The sequence below is a fragment of the Trachemys scripta genome, chromosome 4 (assembly GCF_013100865.1).
Source record: "Trachemys scripta elegans isolate TJP31775 chromosome 4, CAS_Tse_1.0, whole genome shotgun sequence".
Classification (NCBI taxonomy): Eukaryota; Metazoa; Chordata; order Testudines; family Emydidae; genus Trachemys; species Trachemys scripta.
The window spans coordinates 59,974,227-59,994,857 of record NC_048301.1 but is presented as its reverse complement, the minus strand read 5'-3'; the positions used below and the strand labels follow the sequence as shown (position 1 = coordinate 59,994,857).

Below are 20,631 nucleotides of genomic sequence, written 5' to 3'. Positions count from 1 at the left end.
CAGTAGCTGCCATGTAACTGAGGACCTTTTTCTGAGAGGTGCTAACAAAATGCAGCTCCCACAGATTTAAGAGTGGTAGCTGCTCAACATCTGTCAGGATTAGGTCTTGAATTTTTGACACAGGAGCAGAAGTTTTTCATATAGCTTCTCCAGTCACACACATCTGACTGCTGAAAGTAGCCCATGGAAGGAAATCACACAGTCTCTTTATATTAATTCTTTATTACTTATCAGCTACAGTAGCAATTGATCAGTACAAATCAATCCAGGAATTATATGCAGTTGGTGAGATTACACAGCCAATACCTGAAATATTCACAGGACCTTTCTCCAGTGATATACTTCTCTAAAGATATTTCAAAGACCATGTGTTACACTGGAATGGCAGTCTCAGGGCTGACCAGGACAATGTCTGCTCATGCCAACCATAATCCCACTTGAGAGTCAATGTTCAAACTGTTCTCAATGCTAAGGGGAGCTTGTTCAAATAGCAAGGACTGGGTCAGTGTCTGGCAACCTATTTTTACTGTTCCAGGGAGATTGCAACAAGTAATCTATGCTTGACCTACTCTGAGGACTGAGCAGGGGCTGCATTTAAATGGTAGCCTCATGAGCGAGAAGATCAGTGCTTAACTTCTCCAGGGGCAAAACCAGGCTAGTGCTTGACTTCACTCAAATACTTACTGAATGGGGAAGATTAACACTTAAAGTGCTGGCATTTCCCAGAGTGCCATTCAGACAAATACTTAGGAGGAGCCATCCAATCTCCAAAGGATTCATGCATGATTTACCCTTAGAATTGAGTGGGCACATCTGCCTCCCCTTAGCTCATCTAATGGCATTGATGGTAGTTTTCCATTATGTGAAATGTTGACTATACAGCACTTCCCTTGAGTGTGCCTGGAAACTGGGACAAAAATGAATTAATTAATGGGGAAGCTCAGTGCCAGTCCTGTGCTAGATGATCCACAGCAATGTCTTGTCCAGGTAGAACACTACAGTCTTCCACGCTACTCCTTGTGGAGGCACCAAACCAGGGTCTGGCCCACCCCTGTCATGCTGACCACTCGGTAGCCATATTTCTCCAGCTTGTCCAACACAATACGGGGTGCATCATTCACGTAGTACTCCCAGCTGCAGCCAAAAAAAGAAGAAAGGAAACAAGATGGGAAGGTCACAATGGATAGAAGAGGCACAGCTTCCCTTGCTAAAGAGACCTTGTTTCTCCAGCAAAATCAAGTTAATCCTGTGCAAGACACTGCTGTCGCCACTCTGGGATAGAGCCCACCAAACGTGCAGTGTCCTATTATACTACATTGAGACTAACAACCACAATTTTCAAACTCCGTGAAGCAAATTTGCCCAGAATTAAAGAGCCACCTAAAATTGGAGTGTAATGGTCCAAAACCACAGTCTGATTGGGTGCCTCAGCCTTTTAGAAGATTGAGTTGTTGAACCAACTCCCACCTGTGCACTGTTGGGGCCTCATCAAAATGAGGAGAATCCCTTTGCTTCCTCTTTCAGATCAGTAGCATTTTAGGTCTCTTTGAAGGTCTGCTGCAGGGGACTGAAGTAGGTATTGGTTGAAGGCTCCAAAATTGAGTTTCTTAGGCAGCCAGAGTGCAGAAACACTCATAGCCGCACCGCCAAAAGGAGAGAAGAGCCCTGTTTGAAGGTGAATGCATTCTAGGCAGAACTGGTAGTTAAGGTTGCCTGCCCTTTCCCATTCTAAGAGCCTATTTTCAGTTGTTCATAACTTTGACCATTCAGGCTGAAGCTTTCTATGCTGGATGTCTGCCTTTGGCTGAATTGCATTGGCAAGTTTTAGCAAAAAGTATTCAGAGATTGCTAAGAAGGAGATGAGAAATATACACTGTTTGCTCATGTTAAAAAAATTCTTAGTTTATGTGAGAAGCTCTGGTGCCCCCATGGTTTGCAACCAGGGCTTGAAATTTGTCAGAGGGGAGCCTTTTTCTGTTCTCATGAAGATTCCCAACTTTGGCCAAGTTGAGCCTATGAAAAATCTGAGTTCATGCTGGCTCAGTAGACATACTAGAGTTTTGCAGCTAAATTCTCTGAAGATTGTCTGCACTGAGCATGCTCCAACCCAGAGCAGAGCAGGACTATCCTTGCAATTGATTCTCCGGGTTGGTAATGGTAACAGAAGCAAGAAGACTGTGCTCTCAAATGCAGAGGGGACAAGGGCCAGAATGGGGTGGGTGGCGACAGGAGTAGGTTGGGATAAGGAGCCTGTGGGGTGGAGACTGGGAATGAGAAGGGTTGTGTGGGGAGACAGACTGGACAAGGGTCCCAGGGACTGGCTTGTTCATCCAAACTGTGCACTGAATGAGGTAGGTATTCGGGCGGGGGGGGGGGGGGGAGTATGATACTGTAATTAGACTGTATCATAATGTATATGCACAAGGGGCTTAATAAAGGTTGGACAGACAACCCTAATTCTGGCATTTCCTAACATAAGTACTGGACTTTGCACCCTTAATAATATTCTTTTACTATAGTTTTTTGGATGTGATACATATATTAAACTGGAAAAGCTACCTAGTTATCTGCCAGGATATGACCATACCAACCGATATGCTGATAATGATTGGAGCTATGGGGTCAGAGTTAAAGCTGTTTGTGGAATCTTAATTATAAATTTCCTGACTTCCAGACACTAAAAAACCCCAAAGTTGCTAAAGTTGAGGTTGCAAAATATTACTGGAGTGGGGGGAGGGTATTTTTAAAATATAATAATGGTGAGATGTGAGAGCTTGCTGAATTTTATTTCTTCTGACACACTACACTTTGTTATAATTATAGGTGTGGTGTAAAGATATGTATTACAACTGCTTTTGAACTTAATACTTCCCATAAGAGGCTTTCAACATGCTTTTTAAGTGTCAGTTTAGGCTCACATGTTGAGGTAAGTAAATATTATTCCCATTATGCAAGTGAAGGAACTGAGGCAGGGAAGTTTTGTACTTGAGCAAGTTGGTGGTGAGCCAGGATCAGAACCCCGGTTGGACTCCTTGTCCTGTGCCTTAGTCACAAGACTCTTAGTTGTTCAGACAAAAGACATGTCATATTTGACTTAAGGATTTGGTCATCAGTGTTTGTAACCTGTCTGAAACAGTGTGGATTGGCTGTCAGAATTTACAAATTCCTCCTTTCCAGTTAAAAGCCAGCAGGGAGAAATATAACTTCAGCAGACACCATGAAGAGCTTAAACCCTGAGCTTACCAAATTCTGGTAACCTCTGATGCATCCTGAAGAATTCCCTTCCAAAACAATAGTGACAGGCACTGCAATATGGCATGAATGCGCCAAATTGGGAGATTCTAACCTAAATGATCCGAAGACTCGAGCTAGAAAAAAATAGTTGCGGTGCTCTCCCAAGCTCAGCTTGCTGAGGACACCAAAATGAAACTCACAGGTGCCTGTGCAGATGTTCAAAATAGGATCACATGTGCTCGGTTGGGCTCTTCTGGTTTGGGATTTGGATAAAACCTGGAGCAGGGCTAGATTAAGAAATAGGCACAATAGACACATGCTTTGGACTCAGCCTCCCAGCCCTGTGGTGAAGGCAAGCTCTCATTTATTTATTAAAAAAAAAAAAGTGCTATCCGTCATAGTTACAAAAAAAAGCCTGGAACTGTGACCCACCTGTAACTGATGCAGTGACATCTGCTTGAGTCTGCAGGCCGCCTCCAGCAGCACAGCAGTCACAAGAAGGAAAGCTGTCTGGCCCTACACCTACCACCAAAGATGACCAGACCCCTACTGTCTAGGGAAGTGGCTTAGATGCCCTGCTGGCAGTGCAGTGTTGGCTCTCCGCTTACTAGGGCTCAGATCTCCTCTCAGCTCCTCTCCACATGTCAGACTGGGGGTGGGAAAAGATGGTGGTTCTAAAATGAAATGCCACTCACAGTAGATTGTGCAGCTCTGTACAATGTGATCATCCCTTTTTCTTACATGCAGTGAAATAGTTAATTTTAGTGTTATAATTAGGCACCTGAGTTAACACGAATTCAGGCACAATTCACCTCCCTTAGAGCTTTTATTTCAGGCTCTCTGCAAACTCAGACCTACATGCATTGGTTTGTGAGTGAGTTTCAGGCTTATAATAAAATGCTGGTTATACAGCTTAATTATGGAATCACTATTGTGGACCCAGAACACAATGAAATCCAACCATTGTGAAGCTTCATTTACAATGAGGTAGACAGAAACTCCCTGAGTTGCTTGGAGATAAGCTTTGCTCTTCCTATAGTAAAGTTTCATGTCATTCTAAACAGGTTCTGCTGGGCTAATGCCCTTGGAATGCAGCAACTGTCCTCAGCGGGAGTGAGCTGCTGCATTCCAAGGGGGTTATTTTCTTCACACTCCCCGTCTCCTCTTGCTCAACCCCAGCAGTGGGAGGAGGCAGCAAGGAGCTGCTGCTCTTCGCTGTGGCCATCAAGGACTATCCTGTACACAAGCCATCCTAGCAAATGGGTGGGGTGAGAATTAGCTTGCACTATTTACAAAACACCTACTAGCCTGAAGCAGATACAAAATATGAGGGGCAGGAGGTGGGTCCTGGGACCAACTCTGTGGTGGGAAGCCCAGCCCCACACTGCGGGACAGGAATAGATTCTGGGATTGCTATCAGATGCTGTATCTCAGTCATTATTTGCTTTTGCAACTGGTTCTGACTAGTAGGTGTCTTACAAATTTGAAGCTCCTCCCCAGCTACTGGGAATGACAAGGATATTTCTGGTGTTATTCCTTCTTTAAAAACAAACAAACAAAAAACCTGGTGGTGATTGCAGCAGTGAGGTAGGGATGCATCCACTGCTTTACCATAAGCCTCCTTTTTTCTGGGGTCCTCTTCCCCCATGCATTACTCGACTGCGTGCCCCTGTTCATAGCCCTGTGGCAGCAGCACAAAAAACTGAATTTCTTGACAATCTCATTGCCACCTAGTGGTTTTGAATAGCAGCATGAAACTGATTAGAGACTTGTAAATTCCACTCTGTTGCCACTAATTAGGCTAAACTATGGGACAGAAGAGGCACTAGAACTGTGTCTTCAAATGCAGGAAGACAGCACTGGATTGATTTATGTTTGGAAGGCTCTCTTCAACCACAACTTTTTCTTCCCCAACTGAGAAACAGGGGGAAATGAGTAGGGCTCCTTCTGTGTAATTAATGCTGTTTTTTTTTTCTCCTCCACCACGCAAAGATGGAGGTGGACTCCAGTCAGCAGAGAGATCTCATAGCTTCTCCTCCACTGTTTTAATGATTTTTTTCAAAGAGAAAAAAAAATGTGTTAGTCTCTAAGGTGCCACAAGTACTCCTGTTCTTTTTTCAAAGAGAAATAAGCAGATCAAGTAAGAATGGATTTTGGATGCAAACAACATGTCAGAAACACAAGTTAGTATATGTGCTGCCGAAGGTGGTGTCAAAATCAATGCAAGCAGAAAAATAATACAGCGGGACCTAGAGAAACTAGAACTATGGACAGAAAACAGCATTAAAAACTCCAGTTGGAAAAATACAAACTAATATGTAGGGAGCAGGAGGAGGACTGGAAATTCACTGCCCACTGAAGTCAATGGAAAGGCTCCTATGGATTTCAATGGTCACCGGTTCAGGCACTCAAAAGGGACACCTGGACAACAGCAATGCAGAGAGTGGCTAAACGGTGTCAGCTTGCAATGGACTCTAGCAGCGAAAGAGGCCAGGAACCAAATCAGGGAGCCAGGAAGTGAGTCATTCTCGATGCAGCTCTGGTGAAACTGCACTTGGATTATTGTATTCAGTTCTGGGGACCTGAGTACCAGAAATATTAATGACTGGCAGGAGTTCAGATAACAGCAACAAAATGATTAGGGGTCTGGATAAGGGATTGAATCATGAGGAAAGATTAAAAAGTGAACTATGTCTAGCTTGGTTGAGCTAGGAGAAGGAAGGTGTGCACCATGATAAGCGCCTAAAGATATTTGGAGCTAGGATAAACAGCAAGGACATTAGGGTGGTAAAATGGGAACATCCCTACAGAAAAAGGAAAGATGTAAGCTTAGCATCAAGAAATGCTTCCTGGCAATGAGATATAATAGTACTGTAGACAGTGACTTGCTGCTGCAGCATCTTAGGCAAGTCACTTCGCTCCTCTGTGCCTCAATTTCTACCACTTACATCCTGGGGATAGAGACACTGTGGCTATGTCTACACTGCAATAAAATACCTACGGCTGACCTGTGTCACCTGACTCGGGATTGCAGGGCACAGGCAGCAGAGTTGTAAAACTGCAGTTTAGATATTTAGGCTCAGGGTAGAGCAAAGCTCTGAGACCCTCCCCCATTGTGGGGTCCCAGAGCCCAGTCTCCAGCCCAAGCCCAAATTTCTGCACTGCAGTTTTATAGCCCAGCAGCCCGAGTCAGCTGACACGGGCCAGCTGCAGGTGTTTTATTGCAGTGTAGACATAGCCTTGCTGATCTTTGAGACTGACAGATGAAAAATGCAATATAAATATTATTTGCAGTGTAGCTGTAGCCATGTTGGTCCCAGGATATTAGAGAGACAAAGTGGGTGAGGTAATATCTTTTATTGGACCAACTTCTGTTGGTGGAAGGGACAAGCTTTTGAGCTTCACAGAGCTCTTCTTCAGGTGTGGGCCCTTTCCACCAATAAAAGATCACTACCTTGCCTCTCTCATGTAAATATTGTTTTTGTTGTTGTTTTGTTTAAAACAGGAAACTAAGAGGCAGTGCAAACTTTATACAAGGCTAACAGCTAAGAAGAGTTCCCAAGTTCTAATCCTAACTCTGCTGCTAGTTTAATAGGTGGCCTTTGGTAAGTCACTTTGGTGCCTAAACACCTTTAAAAATCTGACCCTAAATCCCAATGATTTCAGTGGGAGTCAGGCACCTAAATACATTAAAAATACCTGACACTTAACCCTATGTGCCTCAGTTTCTCCATCTGCAAAGAGCAGGTCAAATTAACTGGAAAGTTTTGCAAAGCAGGCCCATTATGGATAAAGTCTATTAACTGAGAGTCAGGCTGATGACCCTGTTCTTTTGAGGAAATAAACTGGACATAAAGGGATGTTCTCTGGATCCACTGCAATGTTTTTTGAGAGACAGGCTTCAGGGTAACAGCCTCATTGACAGAAACACCAGTTTCACTACAGTATACTACTACCTCTGTCTTAATGAGACAGACTGGAGGGGTGTTAATGGGCTATTTCACCTCGGGCCACTTCACCTTGAATGGTCCCTTGAAATATGTGTTTACTTATGCTAAACAATTTGTGCCACCTTGCATTTAGCAGTGACACTCTCAGTACCTTTCCCAGACCCGAAGAGGAGCCCTGTGGAAGCTCGAAAACTTGTCTCTCTAACCAAAAGAAGATGGTCCAATAAAAAATATTACCTCACCCACCTTGTCTCTTCAATGAGAAACTTCAGGAGTGAGACAAGAAAACTGCCTGTGCTAGATAGAGGGAGGGGTAACTGACAAAGGATTTGAGATGGTGAGGAGGGGGAAGCGAAGAGAGAAGTAGCACAGAAATACTTACAAATGGTTCCCCAGCATGTTCCTCTTAATGGCACCCAGGTAGTCCATCAGATGTTGATCAGAATGTTCATCTCCAACCATTGTGGGTCCAACTTCCTGCAGAAGGAAATTTAAAATTCAGCAGATGAGAAAAAATACCATAGTCCGTGCATTTCTTCATCCCAACTTTCAAGAGACAGGTTAAACAGAGAAGAAATAAAAAGCCCAAAGAGCAAACCCTTGCAATGTGAGGGAGGGTATGTTCCCCACCCACATCCACGAGAAATGTGAGACTTTGGGGGGAAGCTTATTTCTTGCACTTGTTTGTCAAGTTACACTCCTGCTACCAGGATCACAAGCAGCACATCTAGGAAGGAGAACTACTGCGAAGGAGATGGAGAGGAGAATCTGTTGTAGGTGAGCAGGAGAGATCATGTTTACTGGAAACCTCTTTGTTCTCTAAAGCCTGGTCTACACTACAAAGTTTGGTCAACGTAAGCCACGTTGTGTCGACCTAATAATGCATGTGTCTATGCTTAAATTTGTCTCCCACCAATGTAAGTGCCCCATTATAGCTACACAGTAACATCACCACCACGAGTGGCATTGAGGGTTGATGTACTGAGTGGGGTTGATGTACTGAGATCAGTGCACTGCCAGTGAAGACATTGCATTACTATGTCGACCTTAACAGTCCTCCAGCAGCTGTCGCAGAATGCCCGACACTGACTGCTGTGGTCATAACTGTGAAATCCACTGCCCAGGGGTCACAGAGACCAGAAGGCCCCCGCCCCCTTTTAAAGCCCTGCAAATTTTTGAAATGCCTTTTCCTGATTGTCCTGCTTGGCAAGCACACCTCTAGTTGCTCTCCATTGTTGTGTGCAACCACCTAGCTGATCATGCCAGCTATGCACTCTAGCTTGGAGTAAACAGGAGATATTGGACTTTCGAGGCCTGTGGGAAGAAGAGCTTGTGTGTACAAGCACAGCTATGGATCAGCTGTAGAAATGTGGACATCTACGAGCAGATTGCACGGGAGATGCTGAAGGGTACAGCAGGGATCAGCAGCAGTGCTGTGTGAAAGCGAAGGAACTGTGGCAGGCGTATCGGAAGGCATGGGAGGCCAGCAGTCGATCCAGTGGAGAGCCTCAGACTTGCTGCTTTTACAAAGGCTGCATGACATGCTTGGCAGAGACCCCACCACCACCCTACAAACCACCATGGAAACCTCTGAGGAGCCCAAGTTACAGTCCCTGGCATGAACAGCAAGAACGAGTAGAAGGTGGAGGAGGATGGGGGACATGCGACCAGAGGGTCCAGCTATGCCGTGATCCAGCACCTGTTTGAGACTCCATTGCAGCCCAGTCAATCTTGGCGGTTGAACATAGGCGAGCCCAATGCAGGGGAAGGAACCTCGGGTAAGTGTAATTGTATTTCCCATCACAATGATGTACTAATGGCACCCCAAACTTAACAGGACACAACTATCAACTGTTCATTAATTTACTCATACTAGAAGAGGTATAGGTACAACAGAGGTAGAGTTATCTGCTTGTCATTCCCCTGTAGTGTCCCTTGCTTATGTCCCTTGAATCCTCCTGAGAGATCTCAATGAAACTTCCATGAAGGTACTCTGCAATCCTCTGCAAAAGGTTTCCAGAGATGGCAACCTTATTTCTCCCTCGGCGGTAGGACACTTTCCCATGCCAGTCAGTGCTAATTTCGGCAGGCACCATTACAGCATGCAGGCTAACAGCATGTGGGCCTGGACAGCTTCGGGACATCAGCAGCAGCTGTGCTCTCTGTGACTTTGTTAGCCTCAGGAGTGAGATCTCAACTAAAATCATCACCGCCTGTGGGAAATGGTGCCAGTATTCAGTGCTCTTGGCCTACACTCAGTTTCATGCAACCAAGCAATTGCCTCCTCATTTCCCTCACTTCTAGCAGGCCATAGTCAATATCGCTGGCGCTGTGAGTGGCACCGTGCACAAGCATTCCAAAGCAGAAATGTCAGCAAGCACGTCTTGTGTAATACTTTAGGGGAGAAAAAGAAGGGAGTTCTGAACCTTAACTTTTACCTTCCATTGTGACTATACTGACAACAGTGCCTTTTGTGTTTTAGCTGCAGCTGCGCATATTGCAGACTGTATGGAGAAGAAAGGGCCAGGAGTCCCAGCAGGAAAAGGAGAGGGAGATGCACCAGGACATAATAGGGCTTCTCCAGCAGCAAGCCCAAATGCTGCAAACTCTTGTGGACCTACAGGTTCACCAATCCCGAGCTCCCCTCCTTTTGCAGTCCCTGGAGATCTCCATTGCAGCACCTCCCTACTCACCCCCTCGACACATAGCATCAGGGGGGCCACGTCCCTATTCTACCCGGGGGGACATTAAGGACAACCACAGCTTCACACCTACTGACCTATGAGAGCCACAGCTGCTGTATGTATAGTTAAATGGACATTACAGTTCTTTCCCCTTGTTAAGTTCTGTTCCATTAATTTATTAAGTTTTCAATGTATTGGCTTTTAAATTGCACAGGTTTTTCTTTGCACTGATTTTGTTACCAAATAAAATTTATTATTTGGAAAACAATTAATCTTTATTGGTTCACAATATATGCTGCAGAGTGCCTAGCACCCACTTACTTGATACTCATAGGCTCAGTAACAAACAGTGTAATAATCATAAATGTACAGCAAATGCCACAAAATTACTTGATGCATTGTCAGTGTTATATTCACACATGCACACCAAGCACCACACAATTCCTAACAGGCCCCAGAACAGCAGACCAGGTAGAGAGCACAGTACACCACAGCACATTACTGTGTCTCACTGTTAAAGTGCTCTTTCAAAGCCTCCCTGAGCCATAAAGCTCCATATTGAGCTCTTCTAATAGCCCTTGTGCCTGGCTGTTCAAACTCAGCAAATGGCCCGCCCATCTCCATCTCCACCCCAGCAACTGTTCCCCTTTACTTCACAAATATTATGCAGGACACAGAAGGCAGCTATAGTCATTGGGATGCCTTTTTCACTGAGATCTAATCTTGTGAATAAAAAGCGCCAGCATCCCTTCAATCTACCAAAAGTTTATTCAACTGTCATTCTGCATTTGCTGAACCAGTAGCTGAATCTTTTCCTGCTGCTGTCGAGGTGGCTGGTGTACAGCTTCATGAGCCAGAGGTAGGCCGGGTCCCCCAGGACCACTACTGGAATTTCAACACTGTCAATAATAATCCACCAGTCAAGAAAGAAAGTCCCTGCTTGTAGCTTTCTGAACAATCCTGTCTTCTTAAAGATGGGAGCATCATGCACCTTCCCTGACCAGCCAACACTGATGTTGGTGAAGCATTCCTGGTGATCCACCTACACTTGCATAATCACAGAAAAGTAGCTCTTTCTCTTTTTTATGTATTTTGTGGCAAGGTGGTCTGGTGCCAAAATAGGGAAATGTGCGCCATCTATTGCTCTACCGCAGTTCGGGAACCCCATAGCTGCAAATCCATCCACTATGTCCTGCACATTGCCAAGAGTCACAGTCCTGCGTAGCAGGAGATGATTAATGGCCCTGCACACTCGCATGACAATGGCCCCCACAGTGAATTTTCTAATTCCAAAATGATTTCCCACTGACTGGTAGCAATTGAGCATTGCAAGCTTCCACAGTGTGATTGCCACTCATTTCTCCAGTGCAGCTCCCATTTTGATGTCCTGACCTGGAGGGCTGGGGCGAGTTCAACACACAGATCTAGGAATGTGGAATTGCACAATCAAAAATTCTGCAGTCACTGCTTGTCATCCCAAGCCTACATTACAATGTAATCTCACCAGTCAGTGCTCATTTCTCGGGACAAGAACGGGCACTCCCCCATCTGCAGCTGCTCTGTGAATGCCATCAACAACCTTGAATTGGTTCTCGCTATGTCCCACAGCAATCTGACCTCCAGGCAATCGTCATGTTCCCTGCTTATTCTTGCAGCTCTGCTAATACCAGAGGATTGTGCATCCTGTGCTTGCAACATGTATGACAATAGTGCAGAGCTGTGCAGACTCCATGCTTCTGTCCAAGATGGCGGACAGCAAGGAGCATGATGCAGGTTCGTGGAATTTTTAAAAAGGCATGAAAATTTTGGGATATAGATGACATTATGGGATGGAGGCAGTTGCATGCTGGGAAGTTGACCCCTGGTTCCCAGTCACCCCTTTGTGACTTGTTTCTGCCCCACCACACATTGCCAAAACTTCCCAAAAAACAATGCACTGGACGGTGGCAGGATGCATATTGGGATACTATCCATGGTGCAGCGCACTGTGTATTGACAAAAGCCCTCCTGGTGAGTACATGCACTGCCGACACAAGGAGGCAAGGATGCATGCGCACAAGCGATATACTAACTGTGGAGGCTTTATGCCAATGTAACTTATGTTGACCAAAGTTTGTAGTGTAGACACTCAGAGTATGCCTACACTGCAATTAAAAATCCGCGGCTCGCCCGTGCCAGCTGACTCGGGCTCGCAGGGCTCAGGCAATTTAATTGCAGTGTAGATGTTTGGGCTCAGGCTGGTGCCCGGACTCTAGGACCCTGCGAAGTGGGAGGGTCCCAGCGCTCAGGCTGCAGCCCTAGCCCAAACATCTACACTGCAATTAAATAGCCCCTTAGCACGAGCTCCGAGAGGCAAGGGTCAGCCAGCGTTTGGCCTCTGATGTTGTTTGCCCACGTAAGCACTTCCTACAGGACACAAGAGCTGTCTCCTCTCACAATGGGAGTGTGAGCCTTAAGCATATTGCTCTAGCAGAGCCCTCTGCTGGCTGAACAGGGAGAGGTGCTGATGGGGTTCCAAAAAGATCCTTCTTCCAGAGGAATTCTCTAGCAGATAAATGTGGTTTCATGAAATGAGAGGAAGATGCTGGTGACCATCTCTGGGAATAACCAGGTACAGAGAAATGCCAATGAAATGTAAACTGATTGTTGGCATGTACCCTTTAAAGCGAAGAAAAGCAAATGGGATGGAGGTAGGAAGACAGAGGTGTAAGTCATCTGAGTGTTTACATTGTGCCATGTATATCCCAACTGCTTGTATTAAAAAGCATTTACACAGTGCTACAAATGTGTCATTTTACAGAACATTCTCTGCCCCCAAAGAACTTCCAAAACCAAGGTCCTAATTATACTGTAATGTATAAGGCTGGGGGGCTAGATTAAAAGATGGTAGCCTTGGATACCATCAGAACACGGGTCAGTCTTACAACATGGATTACCTTGTTCCTGAATTATACTATGGCTCTGGGCTTTTGCATGGCCGTTACCAGACTATACTGATTACGGTTAAAACAGTTAGTTCCCATTTACACTGTAAGAATGAACTGTGTTTTAACTATGTCTGGGGACAACAGTCTTGTATCAGAGTCCTCCAACATAATAGAAATTACAGGGCTAACAGGAACTAAAGACAACATACAGGACAACAGTACAGGTAAGGGGGAGAGGAGAGTGCATTTGATGAGGAAAGGACGACTCGAGAACAAGGCCCCTCAAACACCTAATACTCTGCCTGTCTATAGCACTTCCAGACACAGAACTCAGAATGCTTTACGGCCATTAATTTTTTAATCTTCACAACACGTGTGAGGTAGTCAATTATCACCCCTACTCAGGGTGGATTGATTTAAATCAAGGCAATTTAAATCAGCGATTTAAATCATCAAGTGGAAAGCCTTGATTTAAAAAACTGATTTTAATAAACTCTTCCATTTGTGCTTCAGTTATTTTCTAAAGAAAGGTGCATTCTCATTCATTGATATAACCATTAAAACATAAAATCATAAGACTGGAAGGAACCTTGAGAGGTCATCTAGTCCAGCCCCCTGCACTCATGGCAGGACAAGTATTATCTAGACCATCCCTGACAGGTGTTTGTCTAACCTGCTCTGAAAAATCTTCAAATCTCACATGTTGATTTATAACTAAATAGAGCCTTTACACTGGATTTGTTACATCTTTTTGCTACCGTGGAGGGTACACTATAACTACAGACATTTATACAAGCAATGATATAGCTTCATATTTTCAGATTCTTATTTATTAATTGTACATTTTTAGTATGTTTGAAAATGGTGAATGACATTTCTTTTATTTACTTAGATAATTCATTTTTTGCTCATGATTTGTGTCACACTGCATTAGCGTGGTAACTGGAATTTAATTAAACACACAAAACGGCAGATGCCATTTATTTTTATTAAGCAAAATAAGCCCTTAATACAGTATACGAACTATTGTGCCATACTTATGAAGCTTGATCTCAAAAGTTGGATGTTTTCCCCTGATTCTTTATATTAAAAAAGTCTTTAACTGAAGGTTTCTGATATAAGCTCATGGATTCAGCATATTTTACTTTTATGTAAATATTGAGACATTATCCTAAGTTTTGTATTTTGTATTAAATTCAGATTTAATTTTAAACTGGTTTATTTTTAAAAAAGAAAAAAAATATTATTTAAATAAAGTTAAAAAATCCAATTTAAGTTAAAAGAATTCTATTTTTTTATTTTTTCAACAACAACAAAAATATTTTTATCCACCTTGGCCCTATTTTTATAGAAACGGAGGTACAGTGTCTAAGTGACTGGTGTGAAGCCACAGAGTGAGAATCCAGTAATCCTGGCTCCTTGTCCCCTATTTGACAGAGCATTATGAACTGCTACAACTGGGCATGGAGGTCAGGTGCTGTATCCAAGAGGAGTCTCCCCCACATGTTCTGGAACCTAGTACAGCCATCACCAGACCATAGGCACCAAAATGAAATAGTTAAAAACTCATTTTAACTACTTAGACTTAGTTAAGAAGAGCATGAGGGTAAAATTGGCATTGAGTCAAAGGATTTTACGGCACCAGGCAAACAGGACATGTTTGCTCTTCCTCATCACGGGTCAATTACATTTCTGGCCGGCTGTATGGTAGAGCTGGCAGTGGATAGAAAGTAGCAGCAGAAAGTAGTCTTCTCTGGAGCCCGCAAGGTTGAAGGAGCAAGAAAATATGATGATTTTGTTTTTACAAGAGAGATGAATGTTGGAGCCCAGAAGTTCCATGGAATTTCAGAAGGGGAGAACCAGGGGTGGCTCAGAGGGGATGAAACAACCCCAAACAGTCTAGAAATACAGACTCAGGACCTGATCTTGCTCCTACTGAAGTCAATGGCAGTTTTTCCATTTTTCCCTTGACTTCATAGACGGTAAGTTATATGGGCCTGTGGTGCCCGTGCGCCACCAATATTCAGGAAGGTGGGCCCGGTTCCACCAATGTTTAGGCCTATACACCTCTAGCCCAATATAATACGACCCGATATAACACGAATTCAGATGTAACGCAATAAAGCAGCGCTCCAAGGGGGTGGGACTGTGCAATCCAGCGGATCAAAGCAAGTTCGATATAATGCAGTTTCACCTATAATGCGGTAAGATTTTTTGGCTCCCGAGGACAGCGTTATATTGGGGTAGAGGTGTATTTTCAGAGCCATCCCGTCCATACGACGGACCGGGGCAACCGCCCCAGGCCCCACGCTTTGGGGGGCCCTGCGCTTCAGGGGGGATGCGGAGTCCATGGCAGTCTGAGGAGTTAGCAGTGGGCCTGGCGCCAGCAGCAGCAAGTGACCCAGACAGCTCCACTCCACCTCGCCTCTTCCCGTCCCTGCTCCACCCAGTCCTCACTCCACCCCTTCCCCCAAAGCCCTGCCCCCCTCTTCCTGCCCCTGCTCCACCCCCTCCCCACTCCCATCCTACCCGTTCCCCCAAGGCCCCGTTCCACCTCTTTCTGGCTTCCGCCCCCTCCCCCGAGCAATGCCAGGAGCCAGCTGGGTGGAGCAGGCTGAGGCCGGGTCACTTGCTGCTGCCAGCGCTAGGTCTCCTGCTAACCACCCAGGCCACCCTGGACCAGGGCCGGCTCCAGGCACGAGCCGAGCAAGCTCGTGCTTGGGGCGGCAGATTCTACAGAGCGGTATTCTGTCCAATCCTAGGGTGGCACGGCCGCCTTTTTTTTTTTTTGGTTTGCCACTCCAGCCGCCCTGTAGGGGGCGGCGACGCGGAGGAGGGGAGCACCCTGCTGGGAGCGGGCTACGCGCTCCGTCTGTCCCAGCCGGTGCCAGGTCTGCAGGAAGCCCGGCAGCCCACATCCTTCCCTCCCCACCGACCTTCAGTTCACCTGCAGGCGGGAGCAACATGGAGCCCTCCTGGCAGGCGGCGCAGCGGAGGGGCCGAGTGATGAGCGCCCCGGCTGAAGGAAGCCCTGGCCGCCCCCCTTCTCTCTCTCCCCCCTGCTCGCCGGGACACGTCAGCAGCACAGGGAGTCCCGCTAGCCAGCACGGCCAGGGGAGGCAGCTGCGAGCCGCCAAGTAAGTGGCACCAAAAGTTTGCACCCTGGCTCCGGCCGCCCTGCACGTTTTGTTTTGTTTTTTCCTTCGCTGCTCCAGCCATCCCGCATGGTTTTTGTTTGTTTGTTTGTTTTGTTTTTTATTTTGCTTGGGGTGGCAAAAAAGCCAGAGCCGGCCCTGCCCTGGACCCCGCATCCCCCTGAAGCATGGGGCCCCCAAAGCGCAGGGCCCAGGGCGATTGCCCTGGTCTGTCCTATGTATGGGACGGCTATGCTTGGACCCGTTCCGGGCACCACCAAAAATTATACAAACCTGGCGCCCTTGGGAGGAGCTGTCTCTCAGGTCTAGTCTACACTAGAAAAGGTTTGCTGATCTAGCTATACTGGTATACCCTCCTAGTGTAGATGCAGCTTGTAGCTGGCAAAAGAGTGCTTTGGCTACTATAGCTTATACCTCTGCTCTGAATGGAATAAGCTATTGTGCCAAAAGCACTTGTTTGCCAGTATAACTGCATCTACACTAGGATATAAAAGTATTGTAAAAAAAATAAATAAATAAACCACAGACACACACCTCTCTGATAGACATTACTATACTGGCAAGTTTTAAGTGTAGACCTGGCCTTAGTGCCAGAGAAGAGAGGGGTTATGCCGAGGAAATAGCAAGGCCTGTGAACAGGAAAGGAACGGAGCCTGGAGACCTTGTATTGATTTCCATGAACTAACCTTAGGGACACATCACGTACATGCTGTTCCTGGAACGTGTTCTCAGGGTGATGGTGGGCAAGGGCACGATTATGCGAGCCTGTTACAGAAGCAAACAAACTAGCAGCCCGAAGCAGTGCACCTTGACTCACTACTGGCTTAGCAATGAAATTACCGGACAGTAGAGGCAGCTAAGTCCAGCGCAGTGGCAGCATGACTTACATACAGGACTATGGGAACACAGCACAGCAACGATAGCAGAGGACTTGTGCATAGCCAGCCACCCCAATGTAACCTCTGACAGTAAGGGGTTATTAATATGAGGTCAGTCCTCTGCCCCATAGTGCTCATCCATTAACACAGCAACTGTGACAATGCATGTTTCTTAAATCAACAAAGTCTCTATAATAAGAGCAGAGCTCTGGCACTAGATAGTACGTAAAGCAATTTACTAACAGTTCTGTTCACTAATATTTAAAAAGCAAATCAAACACACATTTTAGACAGTTGTGTGACACACAGAGTCATTCTATCCATGGCAGGGAATCCTTAGTTCTGCAACCACGGGATAAACTGCATTTTTAAAATATACATTATTTTGAGCACCTCACCTACATCCTGGCCAGTAATCTCAGCTGGACCTATTTTCCAACATTCCAAACCACGGAGCAGCTTCCAAAAAGCTACCGTACAAAGAACAAAAATCTGGCACAGCAAAGGCAGCCATGCCACCCTCCTGGCCATTGCCAATGTGGACCAGGTGAAAGCAGGATTTTTTTTTTTAAACGTACATTAGCCCACTACTGATTTCAGTTGTTGTTTCACTTGTGGACCAATGACAATTTTAAGCTCTATAACATTTGCTATATCCCACTGAAGCGCTGAGATCCCAAACTCTCCAATGACACATCAGAGGACCCAATCCTGCAATTGGATCCACTGGAGTGGACTTCTGTGCCATGCAGAGACCCATTGATTCCAAGGGAACTCTAAGACAGGACAGGAGTTTGCCCACAGCGATCCAACTGCAGGACTAAGGCCAGTATTTGTAACTAGCTCTGAGGATTTATGAACTGTAGACATGAACACTGTGACTATGTGACACACACACATTTATTTTCCTACCATCCAAAGCTTATCTGTGGTAACTAAGGTAACCTGGCCATGCAGACACAGAGATACGAAAGTCCATACCAATACAACTTTTAAAAGCACTGTTAATAGCAAGTATTATATTGAATTATAAACAAGATGAGATGGTGTGTTGCTATTTGGGATCATTTACATAACCTGTGAAGGGTTAAAGCATCTACCCCAAACCCATTACAGTAAACAGGGAAGTCTTTATTCCACTACACACCATCATGTTTTCTCGCTGTATATAACATACACGCACAGTTTCAGGAAGGTGAGTAATAGGAGCAGTTCTTCCACTACCTAAGTTTGTATTTTTTTACAGAACTCCTGACCGCGGGTTAATTTGTTTCACAGTCGAGTTCTTCCTATTGCAAAAATCACATCATCATATTCTGGACTTCAGTCAAAATTTACAAGTCTCCCCTTTAAAAAATAAAGAAAACAAAACAACTCTTTTGCCTGCTATTTAGACTTTATGCAGACAGCACCTGAAACTCTGTTAGCAATCACTGTGTTTCCTGACCTGTGTGAACCAATGTTTTTGTCCTGTACATGACTAGATTAGACAAGCAGGCTATAGACTAGTTGGGAGTGCCCAGAGCACAGTTGTCAGAAAAACATCCCGTTCCACAGTAACTATGCTGTAACTATGTTAGCAACCATATTTAAACATGGTTTCAACTGTATTGTTGCATGTTCAACATGTGTAACCTGGTCAGACTTCCTATTTCCCTTGACAGGGCCATCAGGGAGAGGAGTGGAGGCAGGACTATTTGCAGGGAATGATGAAAATCGATGGTGAAGGCGGCCACACGTGCTGGTTTGTTGGATGGCAGGACAATTCCTTCTCAGACACACTCAGGCTCTTACAGCTAGTCTCCTTTTGCCCCCATAAATTACTTCTGAGCTATGGACTATGTTTCTTCCTATTCAGTCAGAGCCCTCTAAGCGCTTGCCAGCCAGTTAACTCACAGTACAGAAGTCTAGCATAGACATACCCTGAATGATGCCCATATGAGATACCCAGGAAAGGGAGAGGGCAGTCCGTTGGGGTTTTTCCTCTCCAAGTTCCAATCAGTGCCCCAGAGACAGTTATCTGGCTAAGTGCAAGACTCTTTAAGTGTAAACCATGTATCCTGGGAAAGGGGAGGGAATTTATCAAGCCCGGAACAAGTGTCAAAACACAACCAGGTAACACATGCCAGGATCTACCTGACAGCAAAGGGAACAGTCAAGGACTATATTAGCTGCACAAGTAGGCAACAGTATAGCACACCCCTATTGGAGGGTGGAAAGTCAGCTGTCACCGAGCTGTTTGCAGAAGGTACCTACACAGCTGGACAACAGTACTATGCATTGCACTCCTGGAATGGAGGGTGAGAAGGGAATCAGCCGCCATCCAGCTGTTTGCAAAAATACTATTTACCTCCAAAGCTGGGCAGCTGTATCTCAATACTACAGGAGCAATTCAGGTGTCATCCATCTGTTTTTAAAATACATTAAAATCTCTGTACAGCTAGGCAACGGTACTATACATGGCACTTTGGAATTAAATTTGGGAGGAAGGAATCAGCTGTCACCCAGATGTTTGCAAAGGTACTAAGTTACCTGCACAGCTGGACAGTAGTACATCGCACCCCTGGAGAGGGGAAATCAAGTGTCATCCAGCTGTTTGTAAATTCAAACACAAACAAATCGTCAAGCCTGGATTTTATACCCACCACCAGCACCAGACATAAAGAAAACCATGAGCTGGAACTAAACCAGACAGCGTGTCAGAAACATCAGTGCACGTTAATGAGAAGCAGCTGCCACCGGGGACAAGAGTAGGACCAGGAGAGAGCGAGAGCGCGCGATCCCCTCCGGAGTGCACTTGGTGCTGCCACAAACCCCGAGTGAAGCCAGAACTCGCCCTGCTGCCATGATTCAAACCACGGAAGTCGTTCCCGGCCCTGCCCCTCTACGCCTGTATTTCTCAATAATCTCCAGCTCCCTCCCTTCCTGGGGACGGGAGAATTGATACAGGCTGGGCTTCTCTGGAGGGCTCGGTCCGGATCCCGTTAAACCAGGCACTGGCATGCCCGCTAGGAAGGCGGAACACCGGCCCCAGTGGGAGAGGGGTGCAAGCAGGGAGAGGGTCCTGCCACATCCCCCTCCCCCCATGCACCCGCAGCGCACACTCACCATGCGGATCTGCGTGCTGATGAGAACGTAGGGCATGATCCCGGCTACCCCCGGCACCAAGGTGGAGTCTATTGCCCACTGCTCCTGCTCGGAGTCTGGCTCTGCCTCCAGCCACAGCTTAGCCTCCCACACGTGACATCCTGCCCATCCGCGGCCACACCCCCGCCTGGGGCAGCCTATAGCCCGAGGGGACGTCTGGGTGCACCTTAGCGGTGGGAGCAGCGTAGGGCCATTACCTTTCCCCTCGTGCTGACGGGGATTCTCCCAGGGGTTGCTGCGCTCAGTGCCTGGCTGCAAAGACAGCAGGCGGTTCCTGCAGCGTACCTGAGAGAGCCTCGCAGGGGCGTTTGCGAGGAGGGCTGCATAGTGTGTTGCTGCCAAGCTGGGGCACAGAGCTCTCCAAAGGGCATGGGGGAGCCTGCTCGCGTCTGCGGACAAGGCCTAAAAGCAGAGGGCTGTGTGGACGGCAGGCCAGAGAGGTCATGGGGAGTCAGTCCATGGAAAGTTTTGAAACCCAGGAGGGCTGCCTTGCATTGGATACAGAGACAGTTAGGGAGCTGGTGTAGCTGGAGAAGGCGGGGTCCTGCTTTGCCAGGCTTGATTTATTGTACTTTCCCCTTTCTATTTGCATCCACCAAAGGGAACCAGAAAAAAACAACACTCATCCAACAACGCACTGTACTTGGTGTAAATGT

General features: G+C 46.2%; 1 protein-coding gene across 2 annotated transcripts; it reads right to left on the bottom strand.

Annotated features, from left to right (window-relative positions):
- Positions 1–202: 202 nt before the first annotated feature.
- On the bottom strand, positions 203–20,316 carry GCHFR (GTP cyclohydrolase I feedback regulator). 2 transcript variants are annotated; one of them, XM_034769082.1, is made up of 3 exons: positions 20,173–20,316; positions 7,567–7,661; positions 203–1,134 (listed from the first exon to the last, which is right to left on the bottom strand). In XM_034769082.1, the coding sequence occupies exons 1-3, from the start codon at positions 20,299–20,301 to the stop codon at positions 1,011–1,013; spliced, it is 348 nt and encodes a 115-aa protein (XP_034624973.1). In that variant the 5' UTR covers positions 20,302–20,316; the 3' UTR covers positions 203–1,010. The 2 variants fall into 2 exon arrangements, with proteins under 2 accessions (XP_034624973.1, XP_034624974.1); XM_034769083.1 differs by lacking the exon at positions 20,173–20,316 and adding an exon at positions 19,937–20,094.
- Positions 20,317–20,631: the final 315 nt, after the last annotated feature.